The 21,115-nt window shown below is 38.8% G+C and overlaps 1 protein-coding gene across 14 annotated transcripts in view; it reads left to right on the top strand.

The window, feature by feature from the left end:
• The window catches only part of NRG1 (neuregulin 1), a 159,785-nt gene that overhangs the window by 26,945 nt on the left and 111,725 nt on the right, over nt 1-21,115 (top strand). For 7 of the 14 annotated variants that reach the window (XM_005864034.2, XM_005864032.2, XM_005864033.2 and 4 more), the window contains exon 1: nt 18,908-19,931. The exons of 6 other annotated variants lie outside the window; for them this stretch is intronic. In XM_005864034.2, the coding sequence (XP_005864096.1) occupies nt 19,265-19,931 (667 nt within the window). In that variant the 5' untranslated portion in view covers nt 18,908-19,264. Of the gene's footprint in view, nt 1-18,100; nt 19,932-21,115 lie in introns of those variants that run through there. One more of the 14 variants, XM_005864041.2, reaches the window with a different exon arrangement.

Genomic DNA, 21,115 nt, shown 5'->3' with positions numbered 1-21,115 from the left:
CTTCCCTTGCCTTCCCTTCCCCTCCCTTCAACATGGAAGAGGCATGTTTAGCCCATTCCATTTAATATTGCATAGAAAACTCAGCAGATCTTACTAGTAAGTATGAGATTGCACTGATGGAGGCTTTGTGAGCATCATAGATAGCACCACTAAACCTAAGAAGGTGATGACTCTGTGGTCATCTCCCACTTTTCTCTGCCCTACTCTTGTTATAATAATGCATCTAGCATTCATTCATTTCTTTAATAAAGGCACTCTGTATGCATAGTTCAACTAATCACCAAAAAAGTGCTGGAATGGCACTTTTCATTTTTCTCTCTGTCTACCAGAGGTCAGCTAAATCTTCATAACCAGTTATATGGGCCATTGTGGGGTCTAGCTTAAAGCTGTGCTCATCTTCATTCAAGTCCAAACTATCTCTTATATGGAAGATTTGGTGTGTAGGTTGATTTGTTCATCAAACATGAGCTATCATTTTGTTCTTCGCTCTGATAGTTCAGAGCTTTTTTTTTTTCAGTGAATATTAAGCTTTTTTTTATTTTTAGAAATGTGACAGGGGAGAGAAGGAGGGAGAAACAGACTGAGCTTGCCTTTGTTAAATATTGCAAGAACTTTTATTTGTAATAATACATTTTGTAAGTCTTTATTTCATTTTTAAAAGGAATTTGGGGCTATTAATTTGTCCATTTCAATAGCAGAAAAGTAAAATATAGATAGGGATATGCTAAGTAACAACTAAGGTCAAATAGCGAGTGGTAAATTTAATTAAAGATTGATGGCCCTGTTTCTGCTACTTGATTTATAATGTTTAGTCTACAGTGCTCTGAGAATGAAGTTGCTGCATTTTTTTCGAAAACAAACAATCAACAAAAAAAGCTATAAAATTTAGTATGTTCCACCTCTAATGAAATGTACCAGGTGGAACCCACCTTGTCAGACAGGGTATTTTTTTATGATAAAAATGTGATATGATTGAAGGAAATATGAAATGGAATAGCCTTGCATATATCTGAGAGAAAATTATTTAAGTGGCTGTATAGATTTTCTTACACATTGTGGTACATTTGCCTTTAATTGATCCAGATGGATTTTTTCTCTGCTATCCTCATGACACATTCTTAATTTCATGTCCCTAGTGCTCCAAAGCAGAAATGCATCTTTGTTCAGATTTTCCTCAAGTTATCTGTGCAAAAATAAACCATACAAAGAGTCCTTGAGTATGTTGTAGGATAAATAGATTATGGGGGGCAAGAGAATTACCTTGTGTGTGCAAATGAGACTGTGTGTGAAAGCAAGATAAGCTTCAGGAAGGAAGTAGGTGACTGGGGAGCACACAAGGCATTTATTGAGACCTTTGAAGCCCTTTTTACTGTGCAGGTAAAGGGGACTGAGATTTAAAACTGTTCAACCTCGTGAAAAAATAAATAAAAATGAAACATAACATCCACTACAGTACAGAAACAAGTTTATAGTAAAACTTTCTGCTTGTGTTTTTTTTTAAAGGACTAGAATATTGGCTGTGATCTTTTCAGTAACAAGCACACTGAAGAGTGAGGCTAATAGAAGCTCTGGTGGAGAGAGAGAGTCTTCATGAGGAATAGGGTCAGCTATAATGTCATTCAGTTTTAAAATGTCACAGGTCTGTGCTCACTTCAGCAGCACATGTACTGAAATTGGAATGATACAGAGAAGTTAGCATTGCTCCTGTGCAGGGATGACACAAAAAATGAATAAATAAATAAAATAAAATGTCGCAGGTCCTTCCCTCCTTTTTATTTTTATTTATTTTTTAAATCATTATTGTTGAAAATATGTCTCCCCTTTTCCCCCATTGGTCCCCTCCAGCCCACCTCCACACCCATGCCCCACGCTTTCATATATACATACAAGTTCAAGAGGCCTCTGGAAATATTGGACAATCAGAAGCATAAAACAAATTCCATCTTTTTCCAGCTCCTCGAGCAGAGGCCAGGGCTGACTGGAAGCCTGGGTCACCCCCGGTGACTCAGGCCCCCAGCCACTCCTTAAGCAGAGCCCAGGCCCCCAGCCCCTCCTTGAGCGAGCCTAGGGCGGGCTGGAAGCTTGGCTTCCTCCGTCGACGGGAGCAACCCAAGCCTCCTGCTCGTTCCAGCTCCATGGCTACCGCCATCTTCAGTTGTCTTCAGTCTCCACTCTGCGCCTGCATATGCAAATTAACCACCATCTTTGTTGGGTTAATTTGCATAGTTGCTCTGATTGGCTGGTGGGTGTAGCGGAGTGGTGGAGTGATGGAGTGATGGTTAATTTGCATGTTTCTCTTTTATTAGTGTAGATACCTGCAAATACCCATATTAACTGGTTGGTCGCTGTTCCACCCTGTGGTGCTGAAAAGTCAGTCACTTATTTGGAAATAAGGGACTGAATGTCACCATAGCATTAATAAGGTTGAGATTTCTTTTATTATTACTAAAAATAATCATTGTAATAAAGGACATCATATTTTAATGAGCACCTACCATGTGTCAGGTATTTTCATCTGAGAATAGATGAAATAAAACAGTCCCATTTTACAGGTGGGGAAACCGAGGGGCTGAGACAATTTAATATTTGTCAAGCTTATATAGTGGGTATTGGCAGAAGCAGGGTTTCACTCCAGCACCTCTGACTCCATGTCCTGAGTTCTTTTCACCCACTGACAATAGAAGTAGAGGGTGAAAGGAAAACCCTCAGAGGGCTCCTCTTATGACCTCAATCATGCGACTCTCTTTAGAGGGCACGTGGTCATTGCAGCTAAGTTTAACAATGGTCTTTTTTCCTAATGAGTTTACTTAGACCAAGTCAGTTTTATGAATCAAGGTTCCTGAGTAAGGTACAAAAATATATGCACATATTTACTATGATAAAAGGCATGAAAACTAGAATGCTTATATATTTATATAAATACATTGCTTGCTTGGTACTTGGATAATTTTGAAGAAATACCATGAACCTCTCCGCCTTTATCCTCTAGTACACACACTTTGTGGATGGAGGGAGAAGGCTGAGCATGTAATGGTAGATAAAAGGCATATGTATTAAATATCTGAAACTCAGGTTATTCAAAGAAAAGAATAAACAGAATATGTGATACATAGCCTCAGCCACTTCTTCCTTGATTTTGATGTTAATTTTCAGATCAATTTTGACATACAGAATAAAAACTATAGCTTTTTGTTTAAATTCCAGATTGATATGACAGGCTATTTGGTTTTAATAATTCCTGCAGTAAGTTCTCTTTTTTTGTGTTTGGATTGACTTCTTTTGTCAGTTTCCAGTGAAGATGGCACTCTCATCCCCTGCTGCATGCAGCCTTTTGTTGTACTGTGGTGTAAATTCCAAGTGACTGACAATGATTAAACACAAGATAAAACTTGAATGGCACTATCTCAAAATCTACTTAAAGCCATGACAGGTATCTGTCTGTAACAATAGATCCGTTTTGAACACACGAAGAATAAGAAATTGTGACTTTTTGGTAGATGCATTTCTTTTTCTTTGAAATCCAATGGCAAAACTACCCATTTGTTCTCTATCACTAAAACAACGATATGAATTTCTAGGGTAGACAATACAAATATACAATTAATTACACTTGAACTTCACATCTGATAGTTTGCACCACACCTATTTTATACCAGTTGTGATTTTCCCATTTGTATACAGATACTATAGTAACTTAAAAAAAAGAATGCATAACTGTAATTAAAAAGCGAGCACTCAAGAAGGTGAAGACACAAAGAATTAATTGGGATTATGCTTCTCCTTTCTGCATCAATGTGGAAGCTTGGTGATCTGAATTGTCTTCGGCTATGAGCTAAGGCTCCCTCCAACCCCCAAGGCTCTTTAACATTTGTTATTACTTAGCTATTTTATTTGGCAGCCATCCCTTCCATCTCATCTTCTAATGCACTGGCAAGGCTCCTATTGCCAATAGCTTAGAGTCTACTACTGCTAGGGTAAGCGGCATAGCCGAACATTCTAGCCTCTGCATCCTTCTAAATAATGCATCTGGTTTCCTGTAACTACATGAACCCTTAGACTTTGGTAGGCATGTCTTTGTTAGTCAGAGAAAAAGAGTTGGGAGATGAACGATTAGGGAAATAGTTGTAGGCAGTTATTATCACTGATTAGAACCTGACTCCATCATATATGCATTAATCACTGGGTTAATGCTAATGGAATGCTTATGATATTTAGGGTAGACATAAACAAGATATATAAAAAGAATATCTTTGCTGACTGAACTGCATGCTTAATTCAACATGGAAAAATGCTCATCATGTTAAACTAGGATCTTTTGAACCTCTATTGTTCATAATTAGATCTAATTTACTCCTTAGTTTTAAAATGTTTTTTAGTTTGCACAGAGTTTATTGACTTTTTGGGAGTGTGCACACTTGTCTTTAGAACAATAGCGGGATATTACTTAAAGATAATACCTAACGCCCCAGGTAGATTGATGGCATGAAAGCCATCATTGGGCAGTCACATTAGGACAGTGTTCAGTATGAAAATTATGTTGTAAGGATAAAAAATTCAAATTGATTTAGATGTTGAATGAGAAGCAGGTTACTCTAGAGCAGCGGTTCTCAACCTGTGGGTCGAACGACCCTTTCACAGGGGTCGCCTAAGACCATCGGAAAACACATATATAATTACGTATTGTCTTTGTGATTAATCACTATGCTTTAATTATGTTAAATTTGTAACAATGAAAATACATCCTGCATATCAGATATTTACATTACGATTCATAACAGTAGCAAATTACAGTTATGAAGTAGCAATGAAAATAATTTTATGGTTGGGGGTCACCACAACATGAGGAACTGTATTAAAGGGTCGTGGCATTAGGAAGGTTGAGAACCACTGCTCTAGAGCCTTGCATACTTTCATCAAATTTAATTGAAAGAAGGAAAAAGCACGTTTCTAACTGGACAAATGATGTTAATTCTGATCATTTTATTATGGATTTCTTTAATTACCATCAATCTGCACATTTCATGTATTTATGAAGATTATGGCTATTAACTTAAATTGTAAAACTTAAAAACATCTTTAGCTTTTGCCATGTCAGTGATTTTGCAGATCCGAAGTAGTTACCAAATGAATTTTGTCAAATAACTAATCCTTATTTCTTTGACTCATGTTGAACTTCCTCATTGATTAAACTAGTTTCTATAAGCAACCAATTTTTAAATCAAATCATCAGGTCTATATCTGTATGTATGAATATAATTTTTTCTTTTGATTTTGACCACAGTATTTTTTTTTCTATTTTGAAGGGTCAAAAAGTCTGTGAAATTAAAATATTTCCTTAACAATTCAGGAAATTTGACTAACTATACTTTAAAAACTGCGCATTGGCATCACCAACAAAGAAAAAGTCTTCAATTCACCATAAAGATAACACTAAAATGCATTAATATTTTATTTTATTTATTTATTTTAATCTTCCCATCAAAGACAATCAAACCAATAACTTTTTAAGAAAATAAACCGACTGTCAAATTACTACTCTAGCCTTGTCTGTTTTGGTGAGTTTTGTTTTGATGGTTACTGAGGATGGAAATAGACAGAATTTGTTTTATGCTTCTGATTGTCCAATATTTCCAGAGGCCTCTTGACTAGGCATGGTCCCTCTGGAACTGAATCTCTGCATTCTTCTTCTATCACTAGTCAAAACAAAACACTATCAGAGGAAAACATTTTCATAACTGGATCCTGAGTGAAGGAAAAATCTCAGACACTTAGACATGTGTATACAATAAACAGTGTTTCCTGACAGGCTCATTTTTTTTAAGTCACTCCACAGAATCTCTACCACACAAATAAAATTAAGTATAAGACTATGGGCTCTCACTTTTAAAGAATTTGCATTTATGCCAGACTGGCATTAGGAAAACTAAGTCCTCCATTAGAATTCGTAACCATGGAAGCAGGGACTCATTGCAGTATCTTTCTCTCTTTTTCTCTGCCTTGTGTTGGGCCTGGCACTTATTAGATTCTTACTGAATAATTATTGAATGAATGAATGAAGTTATCAAAGGAAGCAGGGACAAGATCAACCTAAAATGTATTTGGCAAAGCTGAGAATTAAGGCACATGTTTTAAAAACGACATGGGAAATAAGTGACAGACAAGGCATTAATTAACTAATGGCCAGACCTCTCTTTTCACTATAATTTTTAACTTGCTCTAATTTACAATGTTTTCAAATATTGATTTAATTTATTTAAAAATTGAAGAGAAATTAAATTTTTCCACTCAACTCTGGGTTTAGGGCATGTCTTTCCCCCTCATCTTGTTCATATTAGGAGAAATCTACAGCAGAAAGGCATCATACATACTATGTAGTAACTTTAAGTTTTTTGATTCATGTACTTACTGTCAACATTATTTAAATGGTTGGTTTTTATCATGGCCAGAGTTAAGCCACACATCATAATGAAGAGGGCCATCCATTGTTGCAGATTAAATTCTGGTGTTGCAAGAAGGTGCACTGTTCTGAGAAGTAAAAGTTTCCGAAATGGAAGTTGTGTTGTGTATGTGAGCCTATGCATTACTATCATCATAATTGTTCTTGTTCTCTTCTCTTCCTCCCCCAATTTCAGTCTTGCTCGGGCCCAAGTACTGGAGAGTTCAAAAGAAAAACATTTCTTTTTTATTGAATTTATTGGAGTACATTGGTTAAAAAAATTATATATGTTTCAGGTATACAATTCTATAATACTTCATCTGTACATTGTATTATGTTTTCACCACCCCAAGTCAAGTCTTTCATCAACGTTTATCCCTGCATACCATCTCTCCCATTTCTGATGTTGCCAGTTACCTTTTTTCTTTTTAAAGACTTCCATTGGTGTACTTTTACAGTATACTTCTCAAGAAGAGAAAAAAGGTGTTGGTAGTGAGGATTATAAGGAAGGAAGGACTGATATAAATATTCTAGTTGCCACAATGTCCAACCTGCTCTGTTTTTCACAGTCATTCCTCTCTTCTACATTCCAAGGTGACTCAGACCTTACTACTCTCAAAATCTGAATCATACCTTCACTCTCAGCAGAGTGCCTCACTTACTACTTCAGACAGAAAAGAGACCATAGGATGGAACTTCTTTTATCTTCCTGCTACCAAATCTATAAGCCCTAGCACAATGTCTGTGAGATAAGTAGCCACTTAGTAAACATTTTTGGGGGATGCATGTGGATGGAGAGCTAGATAAATTAACATATATCTTGAGTCTTTAATAATGGTGGCTATTTTTATTATATATTAGACAGTGACCTTAAATATGAAATCTACTACTTTTGAGAAGCAGGTCATCCTAGGGACTTGTATATTTTAGCTGCCAGACTGTGAGATGAAGTTAGTTTAAATGCTGAGCAGCAAATATACAAGTCAGTTGCTGCATGTTGGCTGAATTGCAATAATATCATTTCATTTTGAGGTGGACAACTCAAGCATTTAGTCTTGATTTTTTCACAACATATTTACCACGGAAGTAATTATTTTGTACCTATTCGACAGCCATAGGTTATTTTAAAACCACCCGACTCTAGAAGTACAGCTAACTCTGAGCCTGAGATGCCAAAAATGTGTTGCCTTTCATTGCACTTTTATATCTCTTTTAAATTTCAGAAATCTCTCCCTGCTGTTCTTTTGCATCACCAAATGCTTAGGTACCTTGGAAAACTGCTTAAGTATAGTATTTCTTTTTCTTTTTTCTTTATTTATTGTCTAAAGTTTTACATATGTCTCCTTTTTCCCTGATTGACCCCCCGCCCCCCAACCATTCCCACCCGGCAAGCCCCCACCGCCCCAGTGTCTGTGTCCATTGGTTCTGCTACCATGCATGCATACAAGTCCTTTGGTTGCTCTCTAACTCCCACTCCCTGCCTTTTGTCTCTGAATCTGTTTTTATTCATCAGTTTATGTTGATCATTATATCCCACATATGAGTGAGATCTTGTGATATTTAACTTTCTCTGGCTGGCTTATTTTCCTTAGCATAATGCTCTCCAGTTCCATCCATGCTGTTGCAAATGGTAAAAGTTTCTTCTTTTTTACAGCGGCGACGTATTCCATCGTGTAGATGTACCACAGTTTTCTAATCCACTCATCTGCTGATGGGCACTTAGGTTGTTCCCAAATCTTAGCTATGGTAAATTGTGCTGCTATGAACATAGGGGTGAATATATTCTTTCTGATTGGTGTTTCTGTTTTCTTGGGATATAGTCCTAGAAGTGGGATCACTAGGTCAAATGGTAGTTACATTTTTAACTTTTTGAGGAAACTCCATACTGTCCTGCATTCCCACCAGCAGTGCACGAGGGTTCCTTTTTCTCCACATCCTCGCCAGCACTTGTTGTTTGTTGATTTGTTGATGATAGCCATTCTGACAGCTATGAGATGGTATTGATCTCAGTAGATTCTTTGGCTTTTAGGGTGTGAATGGTTAACAATAATTTAACTCATGATTTTTTTCCCTTGGAGTCTTTTGTAGGTGAAAGGGAAGAATGAAGGGATCCTTTTGGATGACTTTGATATTGATCAGTATAGACTGCAGTAGTAAACATTTGGAAGGTCAGGATGGAAGAAAAAAAGGGGGATCAATTCAGGTATTTAATCTGGGGTGAAGAAGACTTAACCTGAAAATGGGTCGTCTGACCTCCAGTGACAGTGATGGCAAAGCCACAAAGAAGAATTTTTGAGAAACACTTCTGAAGATTTATGTTTCATTTGAGAAGGCTGTCTGAAAGCCTTCTGAACCATTTCAGTTAAGCTTTCCTTCTTATGGGAGATATATGGGGGCCGAAAGAAGCATATGGTTGAAACTCTGCACTGCAGTGATATGTAAAAGAAGTACTTTTCCTGCTAGGTTAAATTACTCTGCATGCCTCTTGCTGTCAGTATCGTGATTTAGTTAAATACAGATGCTTTTAGAGGGGCTTTGTGCTGCATCATAAATATTTAATAGTTTTATCAGATATCTGTATGCATAGCTGGGTGGGAAGAACAGCCGTGGAGAAGCTCAACCTCTACCTACATCAGAACCTTTGGCCTAATCGTGTCCCCTGAGCAGTTGACATTGGAAAAGATATTGTCAAGATGGGAATGTCATTAACAATAAAAAGATTCTATTTTTTTTCCAACAGAATGAAGCTTACTGTCTAACCCTTCTGATTTTGTTAGTAGTTTGAACTTTGCAAGTTTCCTAGTCACATTATTCATAGGTGTTCCAATCCCCTAATGATTAAAGAATAGCATAAAAAATCCCTTCTCAATAAATAAATGGTATGGGGGGGGGGGGGTCAGGAAAGGGTCTTAGATTTTCTGAGACAACTAATGGTTTATCGTATAAAGATACTTCACTGTCATTGATAATGGTTCTGATTATATGGATCTTATATTCTTAATATAATTTTAACATTCATCTTAAAAGTTAATTTCTTAAAGTAAGAGAGTAGGAGAAGGTGGGTGGGGATGGGGCATGTAGTGGAGGGAGGAAGAGATGTAACCTGGTGCAGGTTCCTGAATGTGGAATTGGTAGATTTTTGGGGGGAGACGGGCATTGGGTAAGGAGTTTTTTAATAATAAAACTTACTACAGTATATTAAGATGGGTTCTCTGCCCTATATGATGGCCAGAAATAGCCATGAAAAAATTTTTTTCAAAAGGTTTATCAGCATTTTATTATAGAATTTTTAAACATACAGAAAAGTTATATGAATTGTACAGTAAAGAACTTGAGCCCACTATCTAGATTTTTACCCTTGACATTTTGCTTTATCAGATATTATCTATCCATCAACCTTTTTTATGTTTGATGCAATTTTAAGTAAGTTGCAGCCATGAGTGCATTTTACCCCCAAGTATCCCAGTATGCATGATACATTTGTTTTATTACATTCTCTAAAAGAATATATAGGTGAAGGATTAGGCTAACGAATAGAATATAGGTTTCTCTGCAGTGAGTCATCATATTTGGACCTGGCACTTTCTAGTCATGATATTTCAGAGCAGAACCCAGTCATCAGCAGCTTTCTTTTTCCTATTCCTGACAATCCCTCCTTCCCCGGTGCCAGTCTTCTATTTCCCCAAATTAAAAGAAGAAGGCACCTTGGCTCACCAATTCTCAGGTATTAGCAATTCCTGATGTGTGCGTTTGAACCATTGCAATGATGTGAGGCTGGTCCCTATTTCGAGGTGACTGTCGTGGACTTAAGCTCCCTTCCATCCACTAGAGTCTCTTTATCCCATACCTTCCCATGTAAGCATAAAAGCTCACTGTAATGTTTCAATTGTTTAATTTGTGATCTCCAACCTGTTCTCAATGAAAGTTATGGGGCTCAACAGCCCACATTCTGTGTGTCCCCACACTGTGATGAAATGCTGTTGAATAATGAGTTCAAATGTGAATATTAGTCTCTGAATAACATTCAGAAAAAGGGCCTGAATATTCTGTAGAATTGTGACCAAAAGTAGTCATGGGAGCATTAAATAGAGTAAACTTCCAAGTAGACAGTTACAGTGAAAGGTCACAGTGAGATATATCTAGCCCTGGCCAGTGGTTAGAGAGCCGGCCCTCAGACAGATGGGTCGTGGGTTCAATTCCCAGTCAAGGGCACATACCTCGATTGCAGGTTCGATCCACGGCCCCATGGTGCGTGTGCAGGAGGCAACTAGTAAATGTGTCTTTTCACATAGATATTTCTCTCTCTCTTTCTCTCTCTCTCTCTGTCTGTCTCCCTCCTTCTTCCCTTCTACTCTCTCTCTAAAGATCAATGGAAAAAATAAAGTGAGATATATCTACAGACATAATCCATGGTTGTAGTGAGAGAAAATCTAAACTGTCCACTCTACTGTTCCTTTCTATCTAATTGGCAGAACGTAACCAACGAGCTTTCTTTTGTAGAAATGAATTGAAAGGGGAGGAGCAATACACATGAATTATACTCATGATTCTGAAATTAATGTTGGTGTGACTCCAGGACATTTTTTCTTCTTGTATAAAATAAAATTTATGAGGAAGGCCTAGTCTATTTAGCTCCAACATTCAGCCAGTGAAAAAAATTAATCTAATTATTTTTGAGATTACACTTTATTTTTGTGTTAAACCTAAATTCTTTCTTTCTAAATAATTTCTGAAATAGAAAGGAAAGGAAAGAAACAGTCATTCTTAAATAATTCTGATTGGAAAGTTTGAATTGGAGGTCAAATCATAAGATAGTTTTATCTGTCAGCTTTTAAATTTATATTTTTAAAGGAATTAAAAGTGTAACAATGCAGAAAAAGTTTCCATCCCTTGGACTGGGAAGCAGCAGAAAAATATGAGGCTGCCCTTGGATTTTAAATGAGATTCTTCCATGTCTCTGAGCATCAAAAGGCTGTGACCTTACAACAGTATTGCTGCTTGGGTGACTCACTCGGAATGCCAAGTCAGTGCTGGAGACTGCATACATACCCCTCCATTTTTTCCCTTTGGTGCAACCTTATATTTTTATTTTTATCAGCAAAAAGTAGAGAGAACTGTGTAGCCTCTAAGGAAAATGTAAATCAAACTAACATATTTCTACCTAGTGCATTGTAATAGTGATATGCTGTACTATCCACTGCATTTCTGGATTGATTTGGGGACCATTTTATAGACTCAGCTGTCAAGCGATTGAACTCTAAACGAATAGCTAGTGCCTAAGTATAAATCAAGTTCACTTCCATTTTATAAACTTTATGGAATTTGTATTAAACTAGCATTGATTATCAGAGGCAGTTCCCCCTTTTTAATTTCTTTTTCTGCATCAAAGTACAGCCTTTATTGTTTTATTTAAATGAGATTGTACATATACATGCACACAAAAGTGAAAATTACCCCTTGTACATTTGCTATATATCTTGAGGGTAAAATAAACAAACAGAAATTCTCTCTAAGTTGTGCTGCCTTGTGCTGTGAACTTATAGTTGTGAATATTAATGAAACAAAGCAAATGTATTTGTTTAAGGTAACTAATACATATATCACTCTAGTCAACATTATGAAAGACCATCCATTTATGCAACATTAGAATAGTCACTATACAGGTAATTTTCCTTTGGATTTTTCTTCTTTCTGTTATTCAAACACACAGAGTAGTTTAACATTATTGCCATTTATTCACACAAGTAAAATTCTATCTTAAGTACCCATATCTTTAAGACATTTTCACATAGTTTTCTCATCCCCCTTTAGTTGAGTTTCCATATTGATACATTCATTCAATAGTACTTACTGTGTGCCACACATGTCCTAGGTAGTAAAGATATAGTGATGGAAACAGACACAATTCTTCCCTTATGGAACTTGCATTCTGGTGGTGAGTTTATCACACATTTCATAACAAAGCACACTGTATAGGAAATACTGATAATTCAGAAATACTGCCACTTTCCTCCATCCTTTGCTCATAATTCTAGTAATTCCTAAATAGGCAATGGATGGAGTCAAACAATGAGAAATAATATGTTAACTATGTAAAATGGCATAGTTATAAACCTTTCTCATTTTTTCATAAAACTATTTTGAATTGAAACTCTCAAGGACATATCACTTTATTATATTTTTATTTGTGTTGTGAAGTTTCTTGGGATGCCGTATTGCATCAGCAACATCAATCACTTCAGAGTTCATAATTAATCATTGTCAGAGATTTAATGCCACGTGACCTACTGAGATTTTGTAGAAAAAGGGCAGCCTACACATAAAAAGGTCTCATTATTTTAGTGCAGTCCACTCGTAAAACTAGTCATATAGAACATGTTTTCCTTTTAAAATTACATGTGGGAGAAGCTGAAGCTATGATGCATATCCAGTTAATTTTTATTATTGAGTTGGAATTCACTTAACATAAAATTAACCATCTTAATGTTAACAATTTATTCCATTTGTCACAATTGTCGTGCATCCACCATCTCCATCTAGTTCCAAAACATGCCCAGTATAATTTTAAAAGAAAAGTGACTTGTAAAGTTAAAAATAAAATAAACAGTGGCTGCTTATAACCAATAATTTTACTTATGGGGAGTGAGAAATTAATAGGTTCTCCCAAAGTAAAGTAGACTCTTTATAACTATCACTTTTAATAAAAATACCTTCCTACATAAAATTTCCACATTCTCATCTTTGAGATCATTTACTGTATCTTGTGCTACAAGGGATCTGAACTCATAAAGAACACAATGTGCCAGAGTAAATTGATCATCTTGGTACAAAATGAGAGCACAGACCCACAGTCAATATCAAACATTTAAAACAGCGTCTCACAAGATAATTCTTAAAATATAAGTCTGATTGTCTTCTCTGAGTACGTTTTCACTGAGCAAGAATAAGGTATAATCAGAGTCTTGACTAAGCCTGAAAGTGGGGAGAAAAATACCTGCCCACTAAGGTGAAATGAGTTTTATCTCACCCGTTTAGAATTATGAATAATGTAGAACGTCAAAGACCACGTTGATTAGGTTTATCCTCAGAAAACTTTTCTGTTTAGCAGATGAGAGAAGGATTATAGGAAAAACAGTTAAATTTTAGTTTATTCCCAATTTTTCATCCACTGGAAAGATCTGTGGTGACTGAGTTAAGCATAGTTTGGGTAACCGAGTTTCACTAAAACAAGATACATTCATGGAAGGCTTATTTTGGATCAATCAGAAAAATTTTATAAGGAAGCACCTGAACTGGACATTAAAATATCTGAAGAAATGGAGGAGATTATAGAAGGTATTTTAAATAGGCAGATGGTATGAAAAATGTCTGCCAATTTATTAGAATGGCATAATCTGTATAATTCAATCTCAGTGAAAAATAAAACCAAACAAAATGTATTGAAGAAATAGCATAGCTCTAGTTTGGGACAACTAGATATTAATAGACCCGACCTTCAAAGAATTACATTCTTCAGTCCTATATACAAGACATAATTAAATAATAACATCAACTGTGAAGATATGCCCCAGTAATGGCATGGTTAGGACATGCTGGGTCTGTGGCTTGGAAGCAAGAAGGGCTCCAGGGAGGAGCTGAGAGTTGAGCTTGAGGTTAGTTTTCAGATGGGTGGGAAGAGGCAAACGGATCCATTTGCGTACTCTTCTCTCTCTCTCTCTCTCTCTCTCTCTCTCTCTCTCTCTCTCTCATAGGAAGCAGCACATTTTTAAGGTTACTTTTAGGTCCTGAAGGTTTCTTGTGAAATCATGATTTCATAATTCATTAGCAAATAAATTGTTATAAGTTATACATAGTCATCTCCAAAGATTGTCATCCCAAAATAAAATTACTGCTGTCATTGTGGTATTAGATACCCCAAATTAAATTCTACTTTTTCAGCCATAAAATTTAGGAGCAAGGATAAACTTCTTCAGGGATAAATATTTCCAGAGTGAAATAGCCAAAATACCGGGGAAAAAATCAAAAGAGAAAAGAAGTTTGGGTAATATGGTCAAAAGCAAAATGGCATTTATCATCCTCTTTCATCTGCTGGAGCTATGCTAAATACTTCTGATAATAGAATACATAAAATTAATGCAGAACCAAAGAGCCTAGTTTGAATTGAGGTAGCAGAGGAATTTGAGTATCTTTTATCTGATGATATAATAGAATTTTTCTTCAGTAAAGCTGGTTTAGAAAGAAGCTGGAATATTATGTAAGTGGATCAGAAATAGTGTGTTTTGAAAAGTCAAATCCCTTTCTGTATTACTTTGTCTGCTCTTGACCTGGATTGACTTACTAATATTTACTTCCTTAGCTTCTGTGGTGGATTATTTGATTCTTTGTCCCTCATCCATAAAGATGTATTAGTCCCATCCTTGAATCTCAGGTGGCACTGCGACTGCTTAACCAGTAGGATGCAGTGGAAATAACCTGTGCCAATTCCAGATCGAGACTTTAGGAGGCCAGGCAGCTTGCACTTCCTCCCTCTAGGAATGCTTCCTCTCAGAACCCAGCTGCCACACTGTGAGCAGCCCAGCCACTTAGAGAGGCCACATGTTGGTGCACCATCTGCCAATCCCAGCTGGGCTCCCCGCTGACATCTGGTATTAGCTGCCAGCTGTGCGTGAGCCATCTTCAATGTGTCAGCCCAAATGCATCTCCAGCTGTTTCAGCCCCAGCTGCCATCAAATGGAGCAGAAGAACCACTCGGCTGAACCCAGTAAACCTGCAGACTAGTGAGATAATATACAATGGTTGTTATTTTTTGATATTTCAGGGCAGTTTGCAATACAGAACTGAAATAGCTTTCCAAAGAAAATCCTCGAACTGGGACTGCAGAAGAGTTCATTTCATTTAAACTATAAATAGATAATATTTAAATAGCCTGTGCTTAATCCTTACAATGTCTGAAAATCAGCAGGCAAAATTTTAGGGGGCTATTATTGTGGAAACTAGGTGCCTTTAAGTTTGTTTACTAATTACATTAAGGTAATGGCTATTTCAGTGTTTCACTTTCTGATTTGCTTATTCTCCCACTGAAGTGATAGGTAAGCAATACATAATCACTTGTGTTCTTTTGATTAAAAAAGAGATGCAATATTTTTTCATCAGAAATAGCATGAGTCAGCCTTTTGCTCAGATCTTGATCCTGTAGCTTAAATAGCTCTGTGTCCATGGCCAAGTGACCTAAGCTGCCTCAGTCTGTTAATAGGTACTGTACAGGATTTGTGATGACAAAAAACAATGTATGTTAAGAACCAGGCAGAGTTCCTGGCACAAAGGTAGAGCTCAATAAATGTAACTTTTGTTGTTATGAAGGAGGTAGTAATGTGGTTTTTAAAAGGTAGTAAAAATTTGTCTCTTGTTCATTTTTAAGGGGTCATTGAAATAGAGGTGAAGTCTAAAGAGTTAAATTGATATCTCTTTGCATTTCTTCCTACAAACGGGCATGTTTTAGCTGAAGGAAATTCTGATCACATATATACACTCCCCTTCCTCACATCATTATTGCTCAAGAGGATTTTTAAAGGGTTAAAGGCAACTCCTGGCTCCTATTCTCAAGGACAGAACTCATGGAGAATTCCTTTTGTTCTTTACCTGCTGTCCTACTCCCTTTCCTCCGCTACAGTCACCTTCCATTTTGGTGGGAAACAACTTTGTAGGATGCAGGCTTTCCACAAGCTGATCTGAGCTTCAAGGTGCTACAGGGGTCCGGTCCATGTACACATGCCACAGTCTGAGTTGTGTAGTCCAGGAGGAAGAACAGCTGTGCCAGCCCACAGGGCTGTCTGTTTTGTCCTAGCCTTTGTATAATACGTCGTTTTCCTTTGTGAAGTGCTGGGTGTGTTTGATAGGACAGCTAGTGCTTATTAATATCTCTGTCTGCTAAGTATGTTTGATCCTAATGGTTAAGGAGAGGTGAGTAGTTGTTATTTGGGCAAGTTAAGGACCACTTTTCTTAACTATTCTTGGTATCTTTCTTCCCTGTCTGACTTGGGCTACCTGAAGCCCATTTTGGTCTTTGAAATTTAGATGACCTTGTCTGTGGATGAAATGCCAATCTATTATACTTGAGTGAAATATTGGTTGGAGGTAGAATTGAGGAGTTAAGTGCCACATATTTAGCCTGAGTGATATTTAAAGGAATAATAAATTACCCTAACTTAGCATAAGCAATTCATTGCTTGTATTGGTTTTGAATATTTACATGAATATTGATAATTAAAATCTTAATACCTCTCAGTTTGAATACTGTAAATGCTTCAGTATAGATTTTCTATGAAGTGAAATTTCATGTCCATTGCTAGAATCCTTAAGAAAATTCTCACTACTTTAAAACCTAATAGTTAAAGCTAGAAATTAAGCATACAAATTATTTTAAGATACCAGTTTCTGGGATATAAGTGCAGATTATGCACAAGTGAACTTTAGGATAACTCATTTTGCTCATAAGCTTGTCATAGTCATAATCACTGTTATTTAAATTGGTTCGGGTGTTTGTTGTGGTTGTTAGCTATAGTACTGCAAACGCATTTTAAGATTTTATTATTCTTTTAACTATTTATAATTATGGACTCATTTCATTTTGAAAGAAATTATAATATTCTAATTCCATGCCCACTTAAAACTGAAAAATAATCCAAAGCAGTGAAGATTGCACTACACAAAATTGAATGTGCTTAAAGCGGATTTTCTCAGGACTCGAGCCTCAAATTTTATTGCTCCTGAGACTCATGATGGTTATATAATATAGATTTAAAGAACATTTTTGAGACTCCTGTTGACATAGGTGAGCAAAATGCTTCCTTGGAAACCATTCAATGTCCATTCACAGTAAAGCGTGGGTTAAAGGGCCGGATGCATACAGTGTGCGTTGATGTGCAATGATCAGCAAGTTCAGGGGAGCCTGTCTCTGTTAAGGACAGTGCATTTCTTTTGGTCTTTTAACAACTGCTGTTTTAAAAGGGGGGAAAATCAGCATTGAAACGATCTGAGGTAAAGCTACTGAAACCTAACCCCAAAAGGCATGCTCTCACAAAAAACTCTTCTTAGTTCTTGCAGTGCAGTTATGGCCGTGGACATGTGGTATACATTACCTCGCCCAGGGAATTCAAACCTCCGCAGTGTGGAGTCACAGTGAAGGCTAATTTCAAAATGAAGTGGTAGCCTTTGCTCCCTGGGTAGCTCTGTTACTGACCAGTGTTTCTTATTAGCTTGACGTTAGTCTAGGGCTGCTGTGGGTGGGACAGGGAAATGGAAATTTAAAGGGGACCGGAGTTAGGATATATATTTATAAACCTCTCTCCCCTGCCCAACAGCCCCCTCCTCTAGCACACACTCAGCACTTCGCACTGGGCATTACAAAGTCTCACAATCTTTATGCAAGGGCTGGAGGCAGAGCTGTCCATGGTTAGCAAAAACGTCCTAACTGCTGGTTGCAAATCCGGTAATAACAGTCCTCTTGGTGAACAAAACTTAGAGGGCTGCGGAAGGAACGCGAGCTCTCAGCAGCAGGCAGGAGAAATTGCTGTTGCAAAGCTTACCTCTCTGGGGAGGAATCAGATATCAGACTTTGCCAAGCCTCAGGTCCAACCCATAAGGTCCCACCTACAGCCCCCACCCTATCCCAGCTTTGTTAGATTGCTAGCATCGATCGCTGGCTTTTCTCTGACCCAACCGTGGGTGAAGGAAAGAGCCAGCAAGACTGAAAGCAAACAAGGCGGGGGGTGGAAGACTGGGGCGGTTTTTGCAGAGAGAACAAGAGAGAAAGACAAGGGGTGGGGGCCATGGGGACCAAGCTTAACTGGTGCCTGCCTGCTTCTCTTTGATTTGATGGCCTTTATTCCTTCTAATTGGATAAAATAGGAAGTCACTGGCAGTCCTGTGTTGCTGGGGATCCTGATTTCCCTCAGCCCAGCCAGCAGCTCTAGAGTGCGGCTAGAGGAGGGTGGGGGCTGGGAGAGGAGGGAGGAAAAAGAAAGAGACTGAGAGAGGGAGAGAATGTCTTTGGAAGAGGAGGGGAAAGGAAGAGCAGGAGACTATGAAGAAAGGGAGAGCCGCAGAGGAAGAAAGTGAATGAGCGCTCAAGAAGCACAAAGAGGAGTGGTTGGGGTGAGGGCGGAGGCAGGGCGGGGAGGGGAGTCGCCGCCCCTCCTGGCCGCACTCTTCCCTTCGGGTCCCTCTGCGATGATGCTGCTTGCAGTGATGCTCCGAGGGCAGGCACCTGCTGCTCTGTAATGATTCAGCCCCGCTCCGCCGTCGCATTAACACTACAGGATGCTGTTGCTACTGTCACTGCTGCCTCTCCTGCCGCCGCCGCTGCTGCCGCCGCCGCCGCCAGCGCTGGTCCTGCTTTTGCTCCTACTTCTCCTGCATGACAGTTGTTTTCTCCATCTAAGCAGATACCAGCTTCAGATGCTCGAGGTGAGGAACATGCCTTTCAGTTTGGGCTACTGGTTTACTTAATCGGCCCGCCCTCAGTCAGCCGGGTTTCTATTTTGACCCCTGTCCTCTCGACCAGCCGGGATGGTTTGGAGAAGCATTTAAAAGAACTGCCAAAGTGGCCCCCAAACAGCGGTAAAGAATTACAATATACTTTTATTTGGTAGTTGCTAGAGGCTTTCCCCCCTCTCCTTCCTGCCTCCTGAACTCCTCTTGCTTGTGATAATGGCCTTGGACTTGGACGACTTATCGATTTCCCCCTGTAAGATGCTGTCTCATTTGGTTGGGGGGGGCTCTGCATGGTAATGGACCGTGAGAGAGGCCAGGCCTTCTGGAGGTGAGCCGATGGAGATCTATTCCCCAGACATGTCTGAGGGGGCCCCCGAGAGGTCCTCCAGCCCCTCCACGCAGCTGAGTGCAGACCCGTCTCTGGATGGGCTTCCGGCAGCAGAAGACATGCCAGAGACCCAGACTGAAGATGGGAGAAGCTCCGGCCTCGTGGGCCTGGCGGTGCCCTGCTGCGTCTGCCTGGAAGCCGAGCGCCTGAGAGGTTGTCTCAACTCGGAGAAGATCTGCATTGTCCCCATTCTGGCTTGCCTGGTCAGCCTCTGCCTCTGCATTGCCGGCCTCAAGTGGGTCTTTGTGGACAAGATATTTGAGTATGACTCCCCCACGCACCTTGACCCTGGGGGGTTAGGCCAGGACCCTATTATTTCTCTGGATCCAACTGCTGCCTCAGCGGTGTGGGTAGCATCTGAGGCATACACTTCACCTGTCTCTAGGGCTCAGTCTGAAACTGAGGTTCAAGTTACATTGCAAGTTGACAATGCTCTTGTGTCCTCTGAACCTTCCGCGGTACCCACCCCGAAGAATCGTGTTTTTGCTTTTTCTTTCTTGCCGTCCACTGCACCGTCTTTCCCTCCCCCTACTCGGAACCCCGAGGTGAGAACACCCAAGTCAGCAACTCAGCCACAAACAACAGAAACTAATCTCCAAACTGCTCCTAAACTTTGTAAGTAGAGAGAGAGATGATGGTGAATAAAGGCCAGGGGGTGGGCTCGAGGTCCTACAAAGTGTTCTCCAGAGCATGTAGCTGTTTTCTTTTCTTCTTGCGCTCTAATTGCATGGTTCGGTTTAAGCCTATCATGTGACTGGGATGCTTCGGGTGGCGTTGAAGAGATGAGTAAAAAGATCTTGCAAACTGCTGGCATGAATCAGTGCTCTAGCAGCAACTCCTTCTAGCTGGATTGTTAAATCTGGGGTGGGGGACCCGAACTTCAGCATCTTCAACTCATGCTTGAATATAACTTAAATTCAATTTATTTCTAACATTTTTTGAAATTAAAATATTAGATCATCATTTATTCATGTAAGTGTAACTTCCATATAGCAGTGAGTATGATTTTGTGTCTTTCTTTTCCCCATATCATCTTCCCGTTACCTCTCTTCATCTTTCAGGTCCTCTCTGCCTTCCAGCAATCCCCATCCCCATCTCTTCTTCCTAACCACCTCTCCCCACGTTTGTATTTCAATCAATTCTTCCGGATACTGCATCAAGTCTTTATACATTTACAGTGCTCACCTCTCACTGCCGTCGGATGATTGGTGTCCTGCCCAGGTTGTAGTTTTGGTTACTGGGCACTTATTAGGGGCAGCCTTATTCTATTCAAGACACAATACAATCCTGCATGAAAGGATTTTCCCAGATTGCTCTTGTCTTCTGTAATCAAATGTTTAAGTAGCGTCTGTGGTGGTCATTAAAAAGTACAAGGCTCGTTAGTAAGGTACATCGTTGTTTGTCAGGCATGTGTCATTTGCTTGTCAGGTAGCAGCAGCCCAGCTTAATAACCTGGGAGTGAGAGAGCCCACACTTTCAAAACAATACAGAACAGTATGCTGCTGTCTGCCCTGGCTCGTCGCAATGCTCTCTAATGGAAAGTTGACAAGGATGAAACCATGACTAGTCAGAATGTTGTAAACATCAATAGAAAAGGGAAGAGTTTTCTATTGCTTTTTAAAAGTGTTTCTAATTTACTTTTGTTTATCTCCTATCACTGTTTTCCATTGATGAGTATGTCCTTAGTAGAAAAATTTAAAAGATCAAAGAACTTGGTTCTTAGTAACGTATGTGAAATCTCTTAGAGTTAAAGGTGAGTTGAGGATAAGGATTCAGTGATGAAATACTCCTCCTTCTGT

The sequence above is a fragment of the Myotis brandtii genome, unplaced genomic scaffold (assembly GCF_000412655.1).
Source record: "Myotis brandtii unplaced genomic scaffold, ASM41265v1 scaffold185, whole genome shotgun sequence".
In the NCBI taxonomy this organism is placed as follows: domain Eukaryota; kingdom Metazoa; phylum Chordata; class Mammalia; order Chiroptera; family Vespertilionidae; genus Myotis; species Myotis brandtii.
The sequence above is the reverse complement of the archived record's forward strand: the minus strand, read 5'-3'. Positions and strand labels throughout refer to the sequence as shown.